The following is a 20,999-nucleotide window of genomic DNA, read 5'->3' as shown; positions in this document are numbered from 1 at the left end:
TTAAGACAGCCAATCAGCGTTAAGCAGCAAGCGACTGTTGGCAGTGAAATTTTGCTCAAGTTGGGATATTTCATCTCGGGCGACGAGCAAATTCTCGCTCTATCGCTCTGTCTCTGTCGCTCGGACGCCCATCGATTTTTCTCCCGGGCGAATATATGCTCAATCGCTCGTTTGCATTGACTTTGTATGTAAACTCGATGCCAGCGAAAAACTTTAATAGGTCGGTGTGAATGAACCTTCAGTCAAAGTGTTGTGAAACTTTGTACACATGTGTACTGTATCTGATCATGAACAATTTGGGCTCTAGCATAACTTCCACATTAAAAAAAATAATGGTGTCCACCATTTGGTAATTGTTTTGTTTTGAAAACCTTCAAACATCATTCAGAATGACACCAAATGCAGCTCAGGAATCTGCTTGCAATATTATGACAACCACCACCACTACAGCTACAACATCAACTATCACTACTATTACTTACTACTACAAATACTAACTGTACTAATAATCATTTACATTTCTTTCTCTCTGTCTGATTTCTTGCATCTGAAGATGCTGTGGCTGGACAGCGAAAGCCATCAAACATCTCCGTGGGTTTTGTTCTCTACCAGAACGATGGTTTCTTCAGGTCCCGGCTCTACAGGAGACAGAAGTCCACCTCCATCAGGGTCCTGTCGGCCAGTGTCAAAGGTCACGACCGTGCTGTGGTGCCACAACATGTGGAAATGCTGTTCACACCCACAGTAAGATAACTAAGCTGTCAGCACATTTACATCATGACAATTTGTATATTTTATGATTACATCATCTGAGCCTTACCAACGTTTACGGCCTTGAACTGGTCTGTACACTGCTCGTTCATATAACTTGCCGTCAGGTTTAGCGTGATGTATGGGCAGTTACCATCACAGTAGTGTTTTCAAATTCATAAATGTGAAATACCTGTACTGTACGTTATTAGCGATACACAAATTTGAAGAGGGATGGTGGGATCTTATGGAGGCAAACAATTTGATGGTGGCAAAGACAGCGTGGAGTTTACTAGTACCATGAAGTTTTCATTGAAAGTTGTATCAGTGAGTTTCATCTCAAATGTCTGAGCCATGGTATCCTTGACTTGATCTTGCACGTTTGCTGCCACATGAATCTCAAAAAAAAAAAATCCCCGCACATTCAAGGTGATGCTTGTTAATAAGTTTGCTTTGTTCCTTTTATGTTGCAGAACTCGACAACATTTATTTATTGTTCTTGTTGATGTTTTAGATAATCACCAATGCAAAGCTGTATGACTATGCCTGTGTGTTCTGGGACTACAGCCTGGGTGACTGGAGCACTCATGGCTGCACCAAGGGCAACGCAGTGGGTGGAGTTCCACGATGTTTCTGTAACCACACCACTAACTTCGCTGCACTCATGGTAAAGTGCTGTGGCTCTATTGTGGCAATGTCTTTCAAAATGAGGTCAAAATGTGTTTGTTTTTGTTTTCTTTTTTCTTTAAAAAAAAACGTTACAGATAGGACAACCATAAACTGAGAAATATGATTTTGTTTTAATACTGGAATGCTGCTAACGGGGGAAAAAAGTGAAGTCTGTCTGAAGCAAAAATAAATGTGTTCTGAGTTTGTCACTCCACAGAAACGTGTTATTAACCAACCAGCCAAATTTGAACTATTAAAAATGTCGGCAAGTTGTAAGAAGGTGCAGTGTGTCGAGGTGCGGACATGTCTGCCCTGCACATCTTACAAGCACCGCTCTCAATAAGGAAGCGGTCAGGGAAATGGAGGTTCACTGCACCCCCCAAAGTAAAGTCCCACCTCAACGAGATTCCAGTCTTCATCCCTTCCTCAAACATTTCGCCTCTCGGCCTATCTTCTCAAACACCTTTCAAATGGTGACTCTTTGGAATCTGGAACCTGGGACTTTTTCTCCTTCTTCCTCCACTCATCCAAGACCACAATCATTCTTCTCTCCTCTCCTCCTCCGTTCTTCTGGTGGAGGAGATCGTCTCCGTCCTGCCGTATTAGTGACCCTCTCATCTCCAGCCCTCCATCTCCCCGATCGCTTCCTTATCGGAAGCCGTTACCATTAAGGTTTGCAGGACAGCAGAAGATGTGGACTAAGCATTACCTGACTGACTGACTGACTGACTGACTGTCTGCCTGCCTGCCTGACCTGAATTTAGCTTGTGATGAAAAATGGGATTTTGACAAATACAAAAGAAACATTAATGTGTAGAGAAATCACTGTTTGATTCTGTCCTCTGGGTTTGTTTCTCCAACAGATATTCAGGGAGAATTACAAATATGCAGAAGCCCTGAGCTATATCTCCATCATTGGACTATCTTTCTCTATCATTGGCTTGACAATAACAATCATTCACCGCATTACAGAAAGGTAAGACAGGACACATCTTCTTTTCCTCCACATGCACAAATGTGATTAGATTGTGTCACTGCCTGCCTGGTGTTGCACAACGCTGGATCTGCACAAAATGGCCCTCATTTCTCAAACAAGTGTAGAAACCAGAGCAGATCTGAAGGCAGAAATCATCTTACGACATGGTTCCCGTGTGATTTTATGAACCAACCAGTGTTATGCCAAACTCTGCATGTTTTTAGTGGGAAGGTTCATGTTGAGGAGAGCATGGGGAGAGCATGCAAACTCCACACACAAAGGCCCTTTTCAAGCGATAGCCCACCTGGGCACTATAGACACTGACAGCATGGCGAGACATACCCCCATGGGTGAAGTTTGCGTTGGTTCCTATGGTTGGTTCAGGGGGTGCACAGAACCCCCTAGTGGCCATAGCCAAAAATGAATGTTTTAAATATCCAATTTATAACACAAAAGTTATATTTTATTGTAATGCCTTGCTCTAGATAAAGGGTAGAATAACTGTGTGACTGTGATTATTTTCAATGTTTATTATAAAACATAATATTATGCTGGTCTATCTATGAGCCATATCTGAGCGGCATAATCTTGATGTAAACAACAGATAAAACGTGTGCGTAATGACGTCTCCATGCCGTGGAGAGTGTGTGTTCGCACTTCATACCTTCACCAGTCTCCTTCCCTCCCTCTGACGTGTCATTCTGTGTGTTTAAATTGTGTTTTCTGAATTCCTATGGAATGATGGTATTTATTGAAGTTATAGGCTATCTGTCGTGAGAATGTGCCACCGTGACCCCTTTTTTGCCATTTTGGACATTTTGGGTGTGTAGTAGACAGCAGCGTTCCTGACAAAATGGAGCTACGTAAAGCTCACTACAGTAAAGCAAGGTACAAAATGTTCAAGACATCATAAAGACAATCTTTATGATGCTAAATGATAGCTAAATAAGAGCCAGGTTCAAAGTAAACAGAAATAGCCTTTAAGGATTGCTTTTCAACTTCTTTTAGTTTTCAAGGAAAAGCTCGAAACCAGAACTCCACTATTGTGCTGGTGAGTATCTGCATCAGTCTGCTGGCCTTCAGCATCATCTTCCTCTCTGGAGTCAACAACCCCAATGAAGCCAGCAGCACCCAGGTGGAAGCCACCAACACCCAGACCACCGTCCCTGATTCAGACGTCCATGTTGAGCCAGATGAGGGACCCTGCACGGCAGTGACGGCTCTTCTCCACTTCTTCCTGCTGGCGACCTTTGTGTGGAACGCTGTGTTTGGCACGCAGTTGATGTTTCTCATCCACAAAATGCGCCGGAGTCTTCCACCTGCCTTCACCCCCCTCAGCATTACGATTGGATGGGGTAAGAGATTCAACATTCAAATATTTGAAAGGATTGAAGTTTAAGCGCACAGTGGTACCGCAGAAAACAATCAATTTGTGTGTTTTTCTTTTGACAATAATGTGTTTCTGTGTGAAATGAATGCTTTTAATTTTTGCATTCTCAACAGAGATGCATTAATGCATAAAAAACTGATTGTTGTAGAGATACAATCAAGTACTGGTAGTTTATTCCTCAACCTCAGGAGCCACAATGGCAGATCATTTTTCCGTTTTCAAACTAGAACGACATCCGTCTGTCCAGACTTGTGCAGAAATTCCGTCAAGGCGTTACTGAGATATGGCATTACCGAGCTTGAAAATGGCGTTTGTGAGGTCACAGTGACCTTGACCTTTGACCATCAAAATGTAATCAGTTCATCCTCGAGTCCAAGTGGACTTTTGAGCCAAATGAACCGAAATTCCATCAAGGCATTCCTGAGATATTGCGTTAACGAGCAAGAAAATGCATATTTGTGAGGTCACAGTGACCTTGAAGTGACCTTGAGATATATCGCATTAATGAGCATAAAATTAGAGGTCGTGAGGTCACAGTGACCTTGAACTTTGACCTTTGACCACCAAAATCTAATCAGTTCATCCTTGAGTAGAAGTGGAAGTTTGAGGCAAATTTGAAGAAATTCCATCAAGGTGTTCCTGAGATATCGCGATAACGAACATCAGACTTTTATGGTTTCGGACAACTTTTATGGTTTCGACAACCCGAAACCATAATGCCTCCGGCCTGGCTATCGCCGGCGGAGGCATAAAAACTATAACTATAAACTATAACTCTTTCTTCTTCAGCACAATTAATTACATTTTATTGTTTTGTCATATCAACTAGTGTACAAATAAACTGAAACTGAAACAAGAATGTTGGCAATTCCCCTTGTTTCAAGTAACTGTTATACTGTATATAAAACCTGCATTGAAAAGTGAATACTGTGAAGGTAAGTAAGTAAGTAAGTAAGTAAATAATTTATTTCGGTCAGTTTGTCAATTTAACATAAATGCATTACAGTAATAATGTGCGTTTACATATAGGAGACCGAAAAGGTGTAGGCTGAAGCCGCAGCTTATGAATGCCTACCCTTTTTTACATTTCATTACATCAAAAATCAAAAACAAAAAATAAGATAGTTGCAAGAATCAGTTGACAGCGAGAAGGAAAGTTTTCAATAGAGCTTAGAAGCCCTAATGATAGCTTTTAAGTCCTTGATTGTACTAGGGTTTTGTATTTGTTAAGTACTCTTAGTTTAAACATTTTTTTGAATTTACATATAGAATTGCACAATTTTAACTCATCGCAGAGACTATTCCATAGTTGTACACCTTTGACAGAGATGCAGCTACTTTTAAAGTTTGTTCTTACTCTCATTTGTTTGAACATGCAGGTTCCCCTTAGTTCGTACCGACTGACTCGGGGTGAAAACAATTTCTGAATGCAGTTGGGAAGAAGGTTATTATGTGCCTTGTAAAGTATAATGGAGGTTCTGAGCTCAACTACATTAAATCTTCAAATTTAAAGGAACACTCTGCCCATTTTCAACCAGCTTTGTATCATTAGAACATCAGTAGTATATCAGAAAACTGTAAGCTGTTTTGAATTCTGTCATTTAATTTGACAGTTATTGAGTGTTAAAGTGTGGACCAGTGACATCACTGGTCCACACTAACTCAAATTAATAACTCATTAACTCAAATCAACTCTCAATAACTGTCAAACTAGATGAATGATGAATAGTTTGACAGTGATGTCACTGGTCCACACTTTAACACTCAATAACTGTCAAATTAAATGACAGACTTCAAAACCGTTTACAGTTTTCTGATATACTACTGATGTTCTAATGATACAAAGCTGGTTGAAAATGGGCGGAGTGTTCCTTTAAGGGTATTTAATTTAATAAAGAGTGGGTTTGTTGGGTCGCAGTATTTGGAATGGTTGACAAGGTGAGCAAGACTCATGGGGCTGTTTCTTGGTTTCTTGCTTACCTTGACAGAATACAGAGCATACAGTAGTACAATGTAACACGCATGAAAACAAACTGATACTTTATAGGTTGTTTATTTAAAAAGTAGCTTGTTGAAGCTTCACACACTTTGGTGTTCACGTGTGTGAAACATGCTCCAACTTCAAGTTGCTTATTTTATTTAGAGAATATAAGAATTGTTTTTTTTATATATATATTTAATTCAAGCCACATGTAACTTGTTTGATTTCCTTGCTGTGTTATTTTAGGAGTACCAGCCGTCATCGTGGCGATCACACTAGGAGCTACCTACAGGGTCGACGCGCCTTTGGGATACAGACGAGAGGAATTGTGAGTCAATGACAGTCTTTTATTGTCTCTCTGCACTCGTCTCTTCTGTTCTAACAAACAGCTTCTTACCTTTGGACACATCAAGCGTTGCCAAAAAGGGCCTTAAAAGTGCTAAAAGTGCAAATATTTGCCTTTATTATAGATGTTGGTATGTTTTTCCTTTTCACTTTGTGATTTTAACTCATTGAGTGCCAGCCACTTTTGGAGAACGGACGCTCCCAGTGCCAGAGTTTCAGAGCGTTTTCAGTGATTTCTCGAGGCCCACAGAATATTGTGTGATATTACTATGTAAACACCGAACACGCACAAAGAACGAGGAGACTCTCTTCTATCATCTGCAAAAAAAAGTTTATTGATCCCATTTTCCGTTCTTTAGTTATGAGAAGATAGCTTGATTTAGCCAAAAACAGCAATTTTTTTCTAGAAGCTGAGATATTGAGCCTTTTGTGAAATTAAACATTTCAAGCACATCATTGACTCTGAAGCTAATATTTTCTGATATAATGACACCTCAAAAATAATTTCCTTCAATAAAAGAGTGAAAACAAAGGAATTTTGTTTGGCCAAATAATATGTTTTAGCTGCAACCAGCAGCGCTGGCCCCTGCGTGCGCAGACCCTACAACTTCTTGCTGGTCTTGATTTACTGCTGGTGGGCATCAGATAGCCTATTCTAGCTTGTTTGCTCTCTATGCATCGAGCCTGCTGCCTGGGTGTGTGTGTACTGTCAATGGTTGTATACTGTAGTGCCCTGCGTGCCCCACCCCCCTCCTCCTCCTCCTCCGTGGTGGGAGGAGTTTCTCTGCTGCGGTTTGCTCTGAGTTTGATCTGCACTGAAAAGTCCGCTGCCTGCATCCCCCCGCTTTTTTACAGCGTGTCCCCGGCTCCCAGCTGAGAATAATGTAACTTTTCAGAAAGACGCTGGTGTCGCCGTGTCGGCAACTAAATCATATGGATGGACTATCGCAGCGGACACGGATGGGGCTCAATTGTGGCAGCAGATGACTGCTGTTCACAGGCACAGCTAACGTTATGCTTCAAGCATATCGAGGCGATTTCCGTTTCCTCATGACTTCTCTCTTTTCTCCTGGCCTTTGTCTAATCGGGAGGGCACTGTCGCCACCTAAGGGTTCTGTAAAATAGGTTAGACACATTCAATAGCTCCCATATTGTAAGAGGCGATGTAAGAGGCTTAGATCGACATCCCCCTGTCAAAAAACGCAATTGACGAACATGTCCGTCCTTGGCACTCTACGTTACTATTTGAAATGACGAACATGTTCGTCCATGGCACTCAATGAGTTAAAGATCACGTGATGTCCAGATATTTCCAGCAGCTACAGTGGAGTTTGATATGAGAAAAATGTTTCAGGATTTAAAACATCAGCTGTAAATGTTGGTGTCGCTCACTCAGAATCATAGAACTCTTACTAATTGTACAGTATTATCACTATTTTATTTCTGTACCCTCAAGTTGCTGGCTTGCAGCTCTGGACAGCGACGGGCGGTTTGACTTTAGGAAACCAATGTTTTGGGGGTTCGTCCTTCCAGTTGGCCTGGTCCTCATCTACAATGCTGTACTCTTGTGTTTCTTTGCAATAAAGACATGCAGAACAAATCCCAACCTAAACAGGTAATGTTGGAGCTTAAAGTTTAACTGCAACTTTTGTACTCCTGCAACCATTTTTAAATTGACTGATCTTACACACTCTTGCGCACTTATTTCTACTCTGCACTAGTGTGCCATTGGTGAAGCCTTTGCGTGCCAAAGGTGTGTGCCGTAGTTTGCAGAGATACTGCTATACTGCTACACAAGGAGGGCCACTGTTTTTCCCTTGGCCAACCCAACATTATGCATGCGTGTGTTCCAATGAGCTGAAGACTGACTGTATTTAGACCTAAGCCTATTAAACTGGAAAAGATAATACAGTCCAGTTAGACACAAGGTTATGCACACAATCTTAGACAGCAAATCAAGTGTTTATAGTCAGAAGTTACACAAAAGATAAAAAAGAAATGTGCTGTATCAGACAAATTAATCGCATAGCCTACAGGCACTTACTATATTAATTGCAAAATGTCTGTCTGTCCATCCGTTCGTTTGAGCACATTTATCTTCCTAGCCGTTGCTCCAATCGCCTCCAAAATTTGCCAAAACACTTTTCAGGGGTCTGGAATGAATCTGGTGCAAAAAAGGAGAAGAAAATCTGCTCACAGAGGGTCTTCTTCTTCTTTTTGGTGTTTTATGGCAGCTGGCAACCGCCACATTACCTCACCGCCTCCCTCTGGATTCATCCACCCACTGTCTCCATCCTGCCCTTCTGGTCCTCTTAGGTCTCTTCTTCTTCTTGCTCCTCTTCTTCCCATCGTCTTACGGCGAGAGCATCCAGCTTATCGGAGCATTACGGCCACATTCTGCTCCCAGTATGGATCAGACAATCAACTTACAATCTAAACCCCTAACACACACTCGCACAACCACACACACACACACACCTAAACTACCTCACGCCCTACTAAACACCCCTGCCTTCACAACTCTCTGCTCACAGAGCGTGTAGCGGTATTTTGTTTTTAGGCCTTCACACTCACAGAGCCATTGTGACTTCATCAGCATCCCTTCTCTGCTTCCCACTGATGATGTCACCGCATCAGTGATGATGTCATCAGTGATGTCACTCAAGCAAGTTCACTGCTGAGTTTCACCTGTCTGATTATGATGATGATGATGATGATGATGATGATTATTATTATTGACAGCGCTAACAACCAGTTTTCAGTTCATTTCAGGATCCAGTACAAGATCCTGATTATCACATACAAAGCTCTAAACAGCCAAGCCCCAGCCTACATCAGCGAGCTCATTCCACCACACCATAACACTCGTTCGCTGAGGTCCTCTGACCAGGGGTTTCTGGCAGTGCCCAGGACCCGATTAAAGACCAGGGGGGACCGGGCGTTTGGGGCGGCCGCCCCTAGACTCTGGAACGCACTTCCCCCGGTCCTGAGATCGGCTCCCTTCCTCAACCTGTTCAAGGGACACCTAAAGACGCACTTATTTAAGCAGGCGTTTGAGCAGTCTTAGGCCGTTCATCACGTCACTGTCCTCTTGCACTTGGTTTCATGTTTGTATATTGTTTTTAAGTTTTTTATTCTATTTTCCTGTCATGCTATGCTTTGTTATTATTATGCCTTAGTGCCATATAGGCCTAAATGTTTTGACTGCTATATTTTGTACAGCACTCTGTGCATTCGTGCTGGGAGGGGTGCTTTAGAAATAAACTTTTACTTACTTACTTACTTACAGTTTTGCTCCACAACAGCAATTCGTAAACGTGCTCATATCGCCACCTACTGGCAACACAAACAATGATTTATTTCGAGTACCGTTCGTCCGATCGACTTCAAACTGCTGGGGTGCTGCTGGGGACCCCAGAATGTGCAGTGACAAATTTTGTGCAATTCGACCAATCAGAACATGGCTTTCATGTGTCTCGAGAAACGTTTGTCTGATCGACTTCAAACATGCTGTGTGCACTGCTGGGGACTGGAGAAAGTGCATTTTCGACTTTCATGCAATTCGTCCAATTGGGGGGAAGCGCTGCAGGGGGAGGATGGGTGATGTGGGAAGGGAAGGGGCACTGCACTAGTTATATTAATGTGTCACAAATTTGCTTACAAGTAAATATACTTGAGTGTCATCAGCATAGATATAATCAATGCTGTCTTCTGATGATATAAGCTAGAGGGAACATAAATATTAAAAATTAAGTAACTGTCGCTAGTAGTCATGTAGTCATAGTTTTAGTATTTTTCATTCAGTATTATTGTTAATAGCCATCATACATTATCAACCTTTACATGTATTTATCTGCAATGTTTGACTCCAGAGAATAACGTCTAATCACCTATACTCTTTCTGTTGTGCAGTACAAAGCAGACGTCTTTGGGGAAGAAGTTCCTCCGTAGTTTTTCAGTGGCTGTGTTACTGGGCCTTTCCTGGATACTGGGCTACATGGTGCTCAGTACCAGCCAAGAGCAGGGAGTGGTCCACCTCATCTTAAGCATTGTCTTCTGCCTCTGTACCACCACACAGGTAGGTTACAAGAACACAGCCACTTTGTGGTACAAGGTTACTTACCTCGCATTGGCTTCTGGTTAGTTTTAGAATTGATTTTAAGATTTTATTGATTACTTATAAAACGCTAAATGGCCTTGCGAATGTGATATTCTGGAAATATCACAATTCTTAAAAGAAAAATCTATGGCTGTAGCGGGCTCAGTTTTAAAGTCAGAGTGAAGTTTCTGGTATGAAGACCTAAGGTATCACTTGGTGCCAACCATGTCATGCTAGGAAGGTGGCAACAAGTTAAGCGAAATTTTGGCGAGGTCAGAAAAACAGCAGTGTGCTTATTGTACACATTATCATTGTATGCTATTTCATGGTTAAAATCAGCTAATTTTATTTCATGGTAGAAAAAGGGAAGTGGTCCCTGGGAAATTTGGTTTGGTACATACCGCCCCCTTCTGGCAGCAGTGTCAGGTTAGCATAGTGGTATGGTCTGAAAAGTTTGGGAACCCCTGAACGACAGCAATAATAAAATAAGAGTGGGTCTAACCAATTTCTTCCCGCTCACTCTCCAGGGTTTTCAGATATTCATCTTCTTCACAGCAAGAACACCGACCTTCAGGAAAGCCTTCTGCAAGCTCATCAGGCGTAACTCTTCTGCCAGCACCCAGAGCAAAGAAAGCAAAGAACAGGCAACGCAAAGCACTGGCATTAACTTAAGTCAAATCAACTCTCAACTAGAAGTGGACTCAGCGAGACCGCTTTTAGCTGTGAGCAGGCCACCCAAATCACCCAATATGACATAGAACACCACCCTATGTGAAACATCTATGTCATATTGGGGCTATATATCCCTTGTAGATTTAACGTGATTTAGATGAGTGACAGTGTAACGTGGTTCTACTGTCATGTCCTACTGTGATGTCAGCTCCAATAAATTGGCTCTACTTCACATTTTAGTTTTACAATATAAACACATTTCTGCAATGACTTTACATAATGTAGGCTAAATTTATGTGCATCATCCTACCTCTGCACCACCTCTTCCACCACCACCTGAACTGAACTCCCATATCAACTCAAACAGGGAATCTACTGTCTATCTGGACCCCGATGGCTATGATGATGTGGATGTACCAGGACAGACTGGCCAGTACCAAGGCCTGGATCCTACATCTATCGAGGAGCACATCTATCAATGCCTATAAAATCCAGCCAGCCATGATGCTGGATTTTTGTGGGCAAATTGTTTTACCACCTATCAGAATACCTCTTGATATCACTGTCCATATGGGTGAAGGAGGGTGTTACGTACCGGATGCCCAGTTATCTCAATATTCATATTTATGCCCGTATCTTATGTCTAGGAGTTAAACTGGCATAATGGTTCTGTAACATGAGAAAAGAACAAGGAATAGCATACAAGGCTGTTGTTGATTGAAGCAGCTGCTCGCCTGTTAGCTTGGCTTGCTTAGCTTACTGGAGCAGAAGGGGCAAAGCCGTCTCTACTTCCTGAGATGGCTGAGGTCTTTCAACGTCTGCCGGACCATGCTGAGGATGTTCTATGAGTCGGTGGTGGCTAGTGCCTTCCTGTATGCTACAGTATAGTGTGCTGGGGCAGCAGGCTGAAGGCAGCGGACGCCAACAGACTTAACAAACTGATTCGTAAGGCCAGGGACATTGTGGGGCTGGAGCTGGGCTCTCTGACAGCGGTGTCGGAGAAGAGAACGCTGACCAGGCTACGCTCCATCATGAACAATGACTCTCACCCACTCCACGGCGTGCTGGTCAAACACAGGAGCACGTTCAGTGAGAGGCTGATCCCACCCAGATGCACCACAGAGAGGCACAGGAAATCATTCCTGCCTGTGGCCATTGGACTCTTTAATGCCTCACTAAGAAGAGCACCTCGGAGACACTGAGTCAGCCGATAGGATAGCTGTGCCTTAGTTACGTCACACCCACGTAATGTGCAAGTTGATTTAATTTAATTCCAGTGTGCAATAACTGCAATTTGACACGTACTGTACATTCTACTTTATTCTACTTTATTCAATTTTATTTTATTTTATTCTATTGCATTTTATTGCATTTTATTGTATTGACTGTTTTACGTTTAGGGAGATACTGTGTGATACTGTGTTATGCTATGTTGTGTTATGTGGATATTTCATGCCTGAGTGCGAGCAACTGTAACTTGTCCGAATTTCCCCCCGGGGATCATTAAAGTCTTTCTGATTCTGATCCCGACACACAGCGCTGTCGTCTTGGATGTGTGAGGGCTTCATTAGATCCTCACAGGTTCAGAGGGTCCCATAAACATGGGACAAAAAGGAAAATAAACCACCAGGAGACATAAACATAGGCTGTCAAGCAAACTGCTTAACAGCCGTCGTGGCCACCATCTTCTGTGTCGGCATACTGACCTCGAGCCTCAGGGGGGGAAGAGCCATATAAGGCCATGTACGGCAGCCCCATATTGACAAAAAGGATCCGTCAGTACAAGCTGACCAACTTCAATTGACAAACAGTCAGAAAAATAGAAATAAACATTTATTATTATTACTACGCTGACATGGGTGAACCGTGAGGGAAAAGTGTGAGGCATGATTCGCTCACGTTAATGATGTGGTGATAACACTCTGTAGCCAATAAGTTTTAGTAATGTAGGTTTAAACATCTGTGGCAATTAGTTATTAAAGGCCAATGAGCAATCCACTGTCTTGGCAAGGCCAGATTAACACCCCCAGGGGCCCCTGGGCACTGAAGCACCTAGGGCAACCCCCTACCCCCCCCCCCCCCCCCCCCCCCAGGGGCCCCTGGGCACTGAAGCACCTAGGGCACGCCCCTACCCCCCCCCCCCCCAGGGGCCCCTGGGCACTGAAGCACCTAGGGCACCCCCCTACCCCCCCCCCCCCCCCCCCCAGGGGCCCCTGGGCACTGAAGCACCTAGGGCACCCCCCTACCCCCCTTCCTCCTGAACTTTGCACTCGGACACAAGAAGGGGGAAAACCAGATTTTAAAAAATTGAATGGTCTATGGAAAAATGAATGGCTGACCAGTCACCACCACCAGGGACGCTGGAACTGTTTTTAAGTAGGGGGTGCAGAGCGTGTCATCAACACCAACTACCAATATGCTGCATATTTTCTCTGTCCAAATTATACCTCAGCCCAGTCATCAAGAAAATGGAAAATATGTTTCCCCCCCCACACACACTAACTACAAGATTAAATAGAAAAATGATAAGATCGAATGCAGAGTGGGGGAAACTGAACTGTGCTTTCCTGTGATGATCGTGTGATGATAGTACAGTGTGAAGAGCAGACAGCATTACCTGGCAACAGTCAAATTACTCTGATAAAAGTAGGGTTGCGGTGGTGATGCTATGGAAACAGACACCTGTCTGGTAAGTTTGGCTTATCAACAAACACTTGAACTTAAATAGCCTGGGGGATTTTCAGTAGGTGAAAGTTTTCAGTGAATTCAAAAATCATCTGAACACTAGAAAGACCCAGGGATTTGGGATGGGCAATATGCCGTCAAAAGAAGAGGATTATAGTTAGAATTATATTTCCTTGTTTGAAAGTATGTTTAGGGAAATTCATTGAGGGACCTTTTGAAAGCAGAGATAGGCTACCGGTATTTCAGTTCCAAAATTCAAAACCAGCTTTTAGATGCTGGCTTGGCATTGCTCGTGTTTAGTCGTGTTGTGTGAGGTGTGAATGTTCACCAGTCCAGGTAATACCCTACAAGAAAGTAGACAAAAGTAGCTAAGCACATACAAAATGATAAATTTGGGGCACACCTGTGCTAAGAGTATAGGATCTGGATAGGGATCCTCGCCATATAACCTGGTATGAGCGGTTAGAGAGATAGGAGGCAAACCAGGAGAGTGCAGATCCTGAGATGCCTAGATCAGAGAGAGTAGAGAGAAGAATCTGGTGATTCACTGTATCAAAAGTTGCAGACAAGTCAAGGAGGACAAGGACAGAGGAGAGGGATGAGGCCTTAGCAGTGTGTAGGGCCTCAGTGACTGAAAGCATATAGGAAGTGGGCTTTCTGGGTGCCAACATGTGGTATATTTGGAGCCAGAGGTTTGTACAGTAGAGTCGAGGGGTAGAGCAGGAAGTCAGCAAACCCACAAGGCACAACTGCAAAAGCCTTGTATGGTCATAACATCGATGCCAATGCAGATAACAAATTGTTGAGTCGTTTATCACGAAACCTTCTATGGGTAATTACTCATGCCTAAAGGTCTATCTTGATGTTGTCACTTAGACTTTTTTTTCTTATGAAAATGATGAATGTTCTCCAAAACAGGCCATAGATATGTTACCCACAAATATGCAGTGGTGCATTAACACATAAACCAATATGTGAAATTATGTACTGGCACAGATACTTTCTAAATGAGCTAATAAGGACAGGTAGGTCATTTCCATAATGAGATGCTATTGCAACTCTTACAGTAATAGAACAAGAAAATATGTTTGCGGATTTGGCCAACTATAATAATCATTTACTCCACTAGAGTGAGCTGTTGAGCCTCATCATCTCCTCTCCTGACACCTCATTTTCAAGCTTTCCCTCCCCTCACTCATATAATCATAAACATAAAATATATTGTAAAAATTATTTTTTTAAGATGTTTCAGTTTGTTTCTACAGAATGGGAAATGAACTGTTGAGCTTTATTGAGCCATTAACCACATTAGTGTCACGCTGTAACCGGTGAATTGCACCAGTGTTTAGAAAGGATGAGACCAAAACAACCGGGATATCTTCAACTTGCTGTTTATTCTGGCAGAAAGTAAATAAAACAAAAATAAATCCTCGTCTGCATGCTCAGCTTCCTCAGCACCAACCCCCAACCAATCAGGGCACAGAATCAAAGAGAAGAGGTGATAAAAGAGAAGAGGTGAGGCTATGCAGGAAGTTCCAGCGCTCGGAGAAGGAGGAGCAACATTACACGAGATGGGACTATATGACAGCATACGAGGAGGTAGAAGAGAACTGACAGGTATATCAATTCAAATAACAAATAAATAACAGATAAAGTGTAATTTTACATAGGCTAATAACATTTATTACATTAGTGTAATTTTCTTTTTCTGTCTGCTGAGCTCCTTTCAATTTTACAGATAAACACTCTATGAGAGAAGATAAAGGTGAATGAAACAATAAATAAATTCACAGCTCCACCAAATGAAAAGCTGTCGCTGGTTGCTCTTACAATTTTTTGTTAGTTCTTGGTTTAGCCTGTAAAGGGCAAAAACATCAGAGCACCAAACATTATTTATGATTATGTGCACTTCATAATTTCTGTGCAAACCTCCACCCATCTCTGTTCTCTGTTCCTCAAAACATCTTCCTTCTAAGTGTGACAGTGCCACGACTGTGGATGTTATGATGCAAGGAGAGAGATTTCAGGCATCTCCAATCTCACTGGAGAACACATGACACCACTAATTTTGGGTATGCCAATGCTGTGTGTGTGCGTGTGTGTGTGTGTGTGTGTGTGTGTGTGTGTGTGTGTGTGTGTGTGTGTGTGTGTGTGTGTGTGTGTGTGTGTGTGTGTGTGTGTGTGTGTGTGTGTCGCTGTCTGTCTGTCTGTCTGTCTGTCTGTCTGTCTGTCTTGAGGAGAGAAGGAAGAAGGGCAGACCGTCTCCATAAAATCATGGCCCTGTGTAAGTTGAACTCACGTGTCCCATATAGCCGGACCATGTGACCAGCAGAGTGAAGTTAAGGACTTGGACTTTAGGACTACCTGCTCCAGCAGCATATTATCTAGAGCATTGGTTCTCAAATGGGGGTCCGTGGCACTTTGCAAAGGGGTCCAGGAAAAGTTTTCAGGAAAATAAAAATAAATACTTTTTTTTGTGTGCAAAAGCTTCATAGTTCAAGGAAAATATTGAATGCTTTAAATCTAAAATGGTTCATGGATTACATTCTAATCTAACAAACCTATCAACTTAAAAGTCAAGCGCATTACCGTGGAAAAGATTAAGCTTAGCCCAAAATCACAAATCAGAATGAGGGGGGGTCCCCGGTATATTTGACTATCTTGTAAGGGGTCGTTGGCTGAAAAACATTTGAGAACCTCTGATCTAGAGAGGGACCGTGTTGACGGGTCAATATTCTGCTAGAATGCTTATTAATTAAACCAGCAGAATGACTATTATTGGGTTTCCAATTTGAGTGCACTCTAACCAAATAACTGCTTGATTAATGTTTGCATTGCACTGTTTTTTCTTCAGCATTAATTTTATTTGAATTGATTTCTGTGGTCTGTTGCCTTCTCTAGAACGTTTTGATGGGGGATCAAAAGGACAAAAGCTAAGTGTGGGGGGGGGGGCTTTAGGGGGGGGGGCTTTACATGCAAGGAAATGGGAGGGATGGAGAAATTGGGAGAGAGTGAGGGAGTGACAGAAAGAAAGAGGGAGGGGAAAAGAGGAGAATAGGAGACAGCAGGACCAAGTCTCACTGCCTTCTTTTCCTCTAGTCTCTCCCTTCTTTTCTCCCAGTGAAGGGGACGTATTGACTCTCGGCTGAGATCAACAGAGAGGTGAGTTCAACTTCAGCTTTCTCCTCTTCTCCTCCCTGGACCCTTTCTACAGTACATCTCATCACCAGTTTGTCCTTTTGTAATTCACTCTCTTATTTCTCACAGCTGCTTAAACTCATACCACTTCTCGATTCTGCTTTACTTCATTCTTCATTATGCTTTTCAGCTGTTTTCATATGTACACATTTTTGTTACCACAGTTTTGGCATTATATATGTTATCCATACAGAGCAGGTTTTGACCCAGCATTGAACCCTGTGTGGATGAGTGCAAGATGATTCTCTCATCCTCCAGATCTCCCCTCCCTCAGTTTGCTGCTTATCTCTTCAGTCTGTTCCTCTACTATAGAAGACGCATCTTGACGCATCGCGGTAGTTTAGTTAACAATGAATGAATCATTGCTCTTTACCCAAAGTGTCTCACACAGGAGCAGACGCCATGCCTTATTTATGTGTGAGAAACATTTTTTATGGTGGTGTTTATTTGCTTATGTGTCTGTTGGCTAAATACAAATAGCTATGCTTGAGGGTTTGCGGAGAGCCAAAGTTTCCGTGGGTTGGATGGAGAGGCTACTTTTAGCATTGGTTTTTACAGTACTCCCTTCCTCCCCGATTGGTTCAGACTGAGGGCTACATTCTCAGCTATTTTCACGTTTCTGACTTTTCCTGTATGTCACCCTGATTAGTATAAAGAATAACAACATCTATCAATCTTTCGTTTTGCTGTGGAATGTCCCATTAAGGTTCACAAGAGTAGTTTAAAATTACATGTCTTGTCAGGGCTTGGAATGTGTTTCGCGGCGTCGCATGATTTTGGGATTTTTGTGGTAGTGTGGGTACATTTATTTACAGTATTATGAAGCAGAACACTTGACAAAATGCCAAAAGCACTATTATGAAATCGACTGTATATGAAGGTTGGAAAGGTATTTATTTAAGATCCTTTTGTGCTATTTTAGAGAATAGCATTAACTGTTTTGTCAAATATTAGACAGCTCTATGTGATCAACTAGATTATAGTGTCTAGGGTGGGGCATCTATAGTGTAGAGATAAAACCACTCGCTTGGCACCGCGGGGCCCCAGATTCAATTCCCGGCAGTGGTACTTCCGGTGTCATGCCGAGTTTTGCACCCCCGCCGAGAATTGCACCCCCACCATATTTTGGGACTGTTTTAACTTAAAAACAGGGATGCAAATCTCGGCAGGTACAAACTGCCGAGATTTGCACCCCCCTCCATAAAGCCAGGAGATATCCCCAGATCTCGAGGTCCTCTGTACGCGGATTTTAAACACCAAAGTCGGCTTCCATGAGCCAGAAGAGAGCCCCAAGCGTGGAAGTCACCTCCACGCGGATCTAATGCATCAAAGTCGGTCTCCATGAGCCAGGACAGACCCCCTGGCTTGGAGATCACGTCTACCCAGACAATTATATCATTTTTAAACAGTTAAGTTTCCGTATAAATCATTACAATATGCTCCCGGAAGGTGGGGATGCAATTCTCGGCGGGGGTGCAAAACTCGGCATGACACCGGCTTGGTCAGATGTTCCTACAGACACAATTGGCCGTGTCTGCGGGCGGGAAGCCGGCAGCGTGTGAGTCGTGGTCGCTGCACTAGTGCCTCCTCTGGTCAGTCAGGGTGCCTGTTCGGGGGGGAAGGGGGGGGGGGGCTAGCATCATCCTCCCACGCTCTACATCCTGCCGGTGAAACTCCTCGCTGTCAGGTCAAAAGAAGGGGCTGTCAACCGCACATATATCGCCTTCAGACTCTGTGGCGTTTACGTCTCTATACCTCTTCTCATACACCTTCTTTCTCTTTGGGCTTCACCTTCTTGTCTTTACCAAACTTGGGAACCTCCTCCATTCAATGCCATCATCCCCTTTCATGCCCATTAGGGCCTTACTCACTCTGCAATCTCCTTTTTTTTTCTCCAGGATGTTGGGTCACCTACTCTGCGTGAGCTCTCTGTCCACGCTTCTCCTCCTCCTGCTCCTCCTCTCCCCCCCTCTGCTGTCTGCCCAGGAGGTGATGGTGCGTCTGGCAGGAATAGGCCGCCGCAGCGCCAACGAGGGTCGCGTGGAGGTGTTCTACAACGGGGCGTGGGGCACCGTGTGTGACGACGAGGTGGACATTAACCTGGCCAGTGTGGTGTGTCGTCAACTGGGCTTCCAACGCAGCTTAACCTGGGCCCACAGTGCCAAGTTTGGAGAGGGACAAGGTGTGTTCAGCCATGCCCATGTTGTTTAGAATTGGCTTCTCGGGTTGTTTTTACCTATATACATGATAGAACAACTATCTAACTGTACATCATTGACAATATACATAGAACAACTATCTAACTGTACATCATTGACAATATACATAGAACAACTATCTAACTGTACATCATTGACAATATACATAGAACAACTATCTAACTGTACATCATTGACAATATACATAGAACAACTATCTAACTGTACATCCTTGACAATATACATAGAACAACTATCTAACTGTACATCCTTGACAATATACATAGAACAACTATCTAACTGTACATCCTTGACAATATACATAGAACAACTATCTAACTGTACATCATTGACAATATACATAGAGCAACTATCTAACTAGCTAACTGATAAAGTTGATATTTCAATAATTCCAAGGGTTTGCCACACTTCCTTCCTTTCAGGTCTGATCTGGTTGGATAATGTGCGTTGCACGGGCACAGAAGATTCCCTGGCAGACTGTCACTCTAACGGCTGGGGAATCAACGACTGTACCCATGCGGAGGACCTGGGGGTCATTTGCAGCGCGGCGAGAAGATCTGGCTTCCCCCCGGTGTCCTTAGGCGAGACCCCCTCCTCCTCCTCCGTGCAACAGCCATCCCAACCGCAAGGGAGAAACCCGCCGGCCCCACCATCGAGGGTCGGCCATGAGATCGCCCTCCACCGCAGCCCGTCCACTGCCCGTCGGGGGAACAGTTCACCGCAGCGCTCCGGCCATCAGATCCCACTCTTGCGACGGAATCTTAGCGGTTCGAGGACGGGCCAGCAGGTCGGTCCCAATGTGCCACAGGGGCACGAGCTGCCGTCCCGCCTGGCTAACAGTGCAGCCTACAGGCAGAGGGCGGACACAGGGAGGACCAGTCCACAAGCAGTCCGACGGGAGGCAGAGGGGCAGTCCCCGCCACAGTCCCAGTCCCAGTCCCCACCACAGTCCCAATCCCAGACACGTTCCGAATCCCAGTCTCAGACGCATCAGCAGCCCAGTGGGAACCATGTAGAAGCAGAGCCTGTTTACCCAGACATGGGACTGGAGACTGATGCACAATATACCCAGGTAAGAAAGGATGTATTCATCTTGTATCCATGCACACACACACACACACACACACACACACACACACACACACACACACCGACGTGACAAGTAGTCTGGCTTATGCAGACTGACACAAATGTCAATGGCGAAGCTACAGGCGAGTGGGCATACTAATTACAGACAAGCCTAAAACCAGGCCTCCTCCGGATCCAATCCATCTCCACTAGCAGGGCCTGAAGTGTACGACCCAACCAGCAGTTGCTGCTGAACTCTTCAAACATCCCAAGACCCAAAGCTCTGCACTAAAGGAAATAGCAGGGCATTTATCACGCTTGTGCTCGGCTTCCTCTCTTGTAATCTTGCCGAGTTTACATTTTCTTTACCATTTTGTAATCATCATGATACCCTGACACATGAAACACACACCCTGTGTTTCTGTTCATTTCCTTCCTGGTGCCTATGTGCTGTACTGTAGTGTACTGTGGATGATTATAAAACGGCTCTCTCAAATCAAGCAATCTGATTGGTTCACAGCCATTGTATAATTCCAGTAACCGAGTTCAATAACCCATGGCCATGGGTTATTGGTTGCCATGGCAACTCTCTTACTAAGAGAGTAATAATAAGGCTTACCTCAAATGACAACGTAGAAAAAAAAAATGGCGGAGACAGCTGTCAGATCCTTGTGAATCGATCTTCGCTTATAACTTTACTAATACTTCGCAGAAAATGATGTTTTGTACAAGAATAGATGCGGGCTAATGTCTTCTTTGCAAAAGAAAGGCTGTTAACCCCGCATTTAACCCCGCATTTAACCCCGTAACGTTAGTTGGTGTCGGGCTTTGCAGAAAGCATTCAGCTTCTCAGCAAGCGCTGAGAATGCAGCGCTGCGGCTCGAGCTGCCTGTCGGGGTTTCCAGAAAGCTCTCAGCTTCTCAGCAAGCGCCAGGATTGGCCAATGT

At 43.7% G+C, this 20,999-nt stretch overlaps 1 protein-coding gene and 1 pseudogene across 2 annotated transcripts in view; both read left to right on the top strand.

Moving 5' to 3' along the window:
- Nucleotides 1–3,248: 3,248 nt before the first annotated feature.
- On the top strand, nt 3,249–10,968 carry LOC310793484 (adhesion G-protein coupled receptor G7-like; the record flags this gene model as incomplete). The annotated part of the gene is made up of 6 exons (XM_083655286.1): nt 3,249–3,283; nt 3,404–3,750; nt 6,013–6,094; nt 7,568–7,726; nt 10,024–10,189; nt 10,738–10,968. The coding sequence occupies 6 exons, from the start codon at nt 3,249–3,251 to the stop codon at nt 10,966–10,968; spliced, it is 1,020 nt and encodes a 339-aa protein (XP_083511412.1).
- Nucleotides 10,969–16,701: 5,733 nt separating this feature from the next.
- The window catches only part of LOC310793773 (lysyl oxidase homolog 4-like), a 34,379-nt pseudogene continuing 30,081 nt past the window's right edge, over nt 16,702–20,999 (top strand). The window contains exons 1-3 of the transcript XR_014553949.1: nt 16,702–16,729; nt 18,664–18,947; nt 19,407–20,056. The product of XR_014553949.1 is annotated as a lysyl oxidase homolog 4-like (transcript). The remainder of the gene's footprint in view (nt 16,730–18,663; nt 18,948–19,406; nt 20,057–20,999) is intronic.

This window comes from Poromitra crassiceps (genome assembly GCF_964638095.1).
Source record: "Poromitra crassiceps genome assembly, chromosome: 19".
NCBI lineage: Eukaryota > Metazoa > Chordata > Actinopteri > Beryciformes > Melamphaidae > Poromitra > Poromitra crassiceps.
Note: the sequence above shows the minus strand (reverse complement) of the source record. Positions and strands in the feature narration are given on the sequence as shown.